The sequence below is a fragment of the Mesitornis unicolor genome, unplaced genomic scaffold, assembly GCF_000695765.1.
Source record: "Mesitornis unicolor isolate BGI_N332 unplaced genomic scaffold, ASM69576v1 Scaffold48975, whole genome shotgun sequence".
NCBI classification, from domain to species: domain Eukaryota; kingdom Metazoa; phylum Chordata; class Aves; order Mesitornithiformes; family Mesitornithidae; genus Mesitornis; species Mesitornis unicolor.
The window spans coordinates 1-3,711 of NW_010188464.1; the positions used below are offsets into that span (position 1 = coordinate 1).

At 59.8% G+C, this 3,711-nt stretch overlaps 1 protein-coding gene across 1 annotated transcript; it reads left to right on the forward strand.

Annotated features, from left to right (window-relative positions):
- Positions 1 to 358: 358 nt before the first annotated feature.
- Positions 359 to 3,289, forward strand: AS3MT (arsenite methyltransferase; the record flags this gene model as incomplete). Its single annotated transcript, XM_010185755.1, has 9 exons — positions 359 to 486; positions 594 to 744; positions 830 to 966; positions 1,239 to 1,308; positions 1,548 to 1,629; positions 1,715 to 1,846; positions 1,961 to 2,103; positions 2,203 to 2,337; positions 3,191 to 3,289. Coding segments are annotated over 9 exons (1,077 nt in total), but the record flags the coding sequence as incomplete, so codon positions are not given.
- Positions 3,290 to 3,711: the final 422 nt, after the last annotated feature.

Here is a 3,711-nt window from a genome sequence, read left to right on the forward strand (position 1 = left end):
AGCTGCTTTGCTCCCGTTTCCCGCAGGGATGGGGGAGGCTGTGTCCCTGCTCTCACTCTCCCCTTCCTTCCCCGCACCCCTTTTGGCACCCTTTGCAGCTGCAGCCTGCAAAGTTACTGCAAATGGGAATGCAGTCCCCAACTGTGCAAACACATCTGTGTGCGCTAGTGAGGGGAGCTAAGGAGGATGTAGGCAAAGAGACGCTTAATATTAGCCTAATTTTCAGCTGGGTGCATAGGGGAGCACCAGGGACAGAGGGCAGTGGGGGCCTATACAAGCTGAGTGCAGGCATGGAACACAGGGAGCTCCTAGGGCACAGCTTACTGTAGTTTGGTGGCCTCCGTCCTTCCCATCTCAGGATTACTATGGCAAAGAGCTGCACAAGTCAGAGGACCTGAAAACCAACGCGTGTGTCACCTCGGCCAGGCCCCTTCCCAAGGTGGTGAGAGATGCTCTGGAGCACGTCCATGAGGAGGTGGTGGCCAGGTAAACCCTGAGGTCTCCCCTCTGCTGCTGCCTCCCCATGGGCTGCAGCTCCCCCGGCTCCTACACTGTGGGGGCACCTCTGCCCGGTTCAGCTCAGCATCCCCCAGGTACTATGGCTGTGGTCTGGTGATCCCCGAGTGCCTGGTGTCGTGCCGAATCCTGGACCTGGGCAGCGGCAGCGGCAGAGACTGCTACCTGCTGAGCCAGCTGGTGGGGGAGCAGGGCCATGTCACTGGGATAGACATGACCGAGGGCCAGGTATGGTGTGGAGCTGGGGCTTCCCCTCTTCCCCCCCCCTCATTCCCCCAGCATCCCTCCACCATCATTCCCTTTCTTCTCCCAGGTTGAATTGGCAAAGAAGCACATCGCCTACCACATGGACAAGTTTGGCTACCAAAAACCAAACGTGGAGTTCCTTCAGGGATACATAGAGAAGCTGGGTGATGCTGGGCTGGCTGATGAGAGCTATGATATTGTCATGTAGGTACCACACAGGGCACTACCACCCCCGGTCCTGCTGCCACCAGGGGCTGTGGGCTGGGGTTTGGGCGTGCATCCCACTGGGTCACTCACATGTTAGGAAAGGGGAAATCTCAAGGCAGAGTCTGAGCTAGAGGCTGGGAATATAGAAACTGCCCCTTTCATGGTCAAATTGGCATCTCCAAATCCTGCATGAAGCGGTGGGATGTGCAGCAGCTGGTGGTGCTGAGTGTGTGAGAGGTGCAAATGAGCCTTGGTCTCCTCCTCCCCAGCTCCAACTGCGTGATCAACCTTGCCCCCGACAAGAGGGCTGTGCTGCAAGAGGCCTATCGCGTGCTGAAGGTAACACCAGGGCTGGCGCCTGCAGCGGGAGTGGCGGGAGGTTGGGGTGGCCCTGCTGTTGGGGTGCCACTGGGATCCAGCAAATGGGATCCAGCAAGGCAGGGATGCGGGATGTGGCCAGGGGAAGGCACCTCCCTAGAGGGTCCTGAGCAGGGTAGCATTGAGAGGTGCCCAATTCTTCCTGCCTCTTTTGTCCCATTGCTTCTTGGGGTCTCCCTTTACTCCTCACTGCCTTCCAGCCTGGGGGAGAGATGTACTTCAGCGATGTCTATGCCAGCCAACGCCTGAGCGAGGCCGTCCGGAAGCACAGGGTGCTGTGGGGTACGTAGGGCTCTGGGATGGGGTGGCATGGGATGGGAGGATGGGACCTTTGCCTCCATCACCCGTGTCCATGATGTTGTGCTAGGGGAGTGCCTGGCGGGAGCTCTGTACTGGAAAGACCTGTATAGCATCGCCGAGGAGGTGGGGTTCAGCCCCCCATGCCTGGTCACTGCCAGCCCCATCACCATTGGCAACAAGGAGCTGGAGGACATCATCGGTGAGGGTCTGACCAGGGAGCAGCGGCTCTGGGTGGCTATGGGGAGCTGTGCTGGGATCCCAGCCTCTGCCGGCTCCCAGCCTGTGTGCTCAGTGCCTAACCTCTCCCTTGCAGGAGACTGCCGCTTCATCTCTGCAACTTTCCGCCTGTTCAAGGTGCCGGGGAGCAGCCAGGCTGGGCCAGGACAGGTCATCTACAATGGTGGGATCGTGGGGCACGAGCAAGAGCTGGTGTTTGATGCCAACTTCACCTTCAAGGTGCGGGGTAGGGCTCCCTCCATCATCTCTCTGGGTGGCTGGGGTCACCTGGGCTGCGTATCCCAGGCCTCAGCCCTGTAACTCTCTCTCTGTCCCCAGGAAGGAGAGGTGGTGGATGTGGATGCTGAGATGGCCGCGATCTTGCGGAGCTCCAGGTTTGCGGAGGAGTTCCTGATCCGAACTGGCAGGGCCAACACTGCTGCACCGCAGGGCTGCTGCTGCAAGGAGGTGAAGGTTGGTAGCAGGCAGCTCCACAGCTGGGTTCAGGGATGGGGACATGGGTGTCCCATGCCATCAGAGTTGCCCTGGGATATCAGAGGGGTTATGGCATGACACCAAGAGACCTGAGTCCTTCCTAGGCCAGGTAGGAGCCCATGGGGCACTGAGAATCGTGCCTGGTGCCTGAGTTTAGGCAACTGCACCCCATGCATGTTGGAGCGCTCCAAAGGCAGGGTCTGCTCTAACCACCAAACATGAGAGCCTCTTGCCCCCCACACACGTCCATGAAGGCTGCTGAGGCTGACAGCTGGTTGTCTCAATGGGACACATCCTCCTGCGGGGGAGAGCCTGCCCCAGGGAGGTGATGGCCCATCCCCGCAGCTCCTTCCTGCCCATCACTCTCCCAGCACCTCCCAGCTGCTGATGTGAGCTTGGCCCTGGCTGCCAGCCCTGACCTCACAGCACAGAGCATCTCTATCTGCTGGAAGCCTCCTTCCTCCTCTCTTTGATGGTCCCTCCAGCTTGTAGATGGGCCAAGAGAGGCAAGAGAGATAACACCCTGCAGCTGCGTGTCCCTGAAACACAGCCTTGTACTTGGGGAGGGGGAGATGTTCTTGGGTCCCTGTCCAAGCAGGAGGCTTTTCTCAGATAAAAGCAGAGCCAAAGTCCCAGAGCAGCTTTTGGCTTCATCCTCACAGCAGTGAAAAGCAGCTGGAGTGACCCAGGGGCTACCCCCATGTTAGTTATGGGGGGGTCTGCTTGGGCTGCCCTGCTGGCAGGGAGTGAGTCAGGGGGAAAGGATGCTTTCCTGGGGTGCCTCTTGCTTCCCTCTGGCCTGATCCTGCCCAGGTTGTTCTCTGCCCTCCAGGAGAAGACCTGTGATCCCTTCCAGCTGCTGGAGCGGCTGACAGCCCCGGGTCCTGTCTGCTGTCCCAGTGGCGCCTGTGGTCCCCTGGGGTGCTGCTGAGCGGCGAGCGGAGGCCAGCACGGCAGGAAAACGTGGCCCCATCGGTGTGCAGCTTCCACCGGAGAGCAAATAAATGGCTGAGCTCAAAGGCTGTGTGCTCGTGGCTGGGACCATGAGGCCCATGGAGTGCTGTACTCTCCTGTCAGGGCTGGTTGTGCGCTATTACAGTGAACACGGGCAGCCATCCAGTGGGTCTCCTCGCTATGGGGTTGGCAGCGGCCACATGGCTCTGCCATGTGGGCAGGGGTGGTCCCTGTGGGAAAGGGGTCGTGAGTCCTCTAATGTGGGACGGCAGGTCTGGTGTGGGTTTGGCAGCAGCTGCCTGCTGATTTTGAGCCCATGGAGCAGACGGAGACATTTGCAGAAGGCAGCTTGGCACAGCAGGGCGTGAATGGAGGGACCCAGAGCCGTTCAGGGCCTGA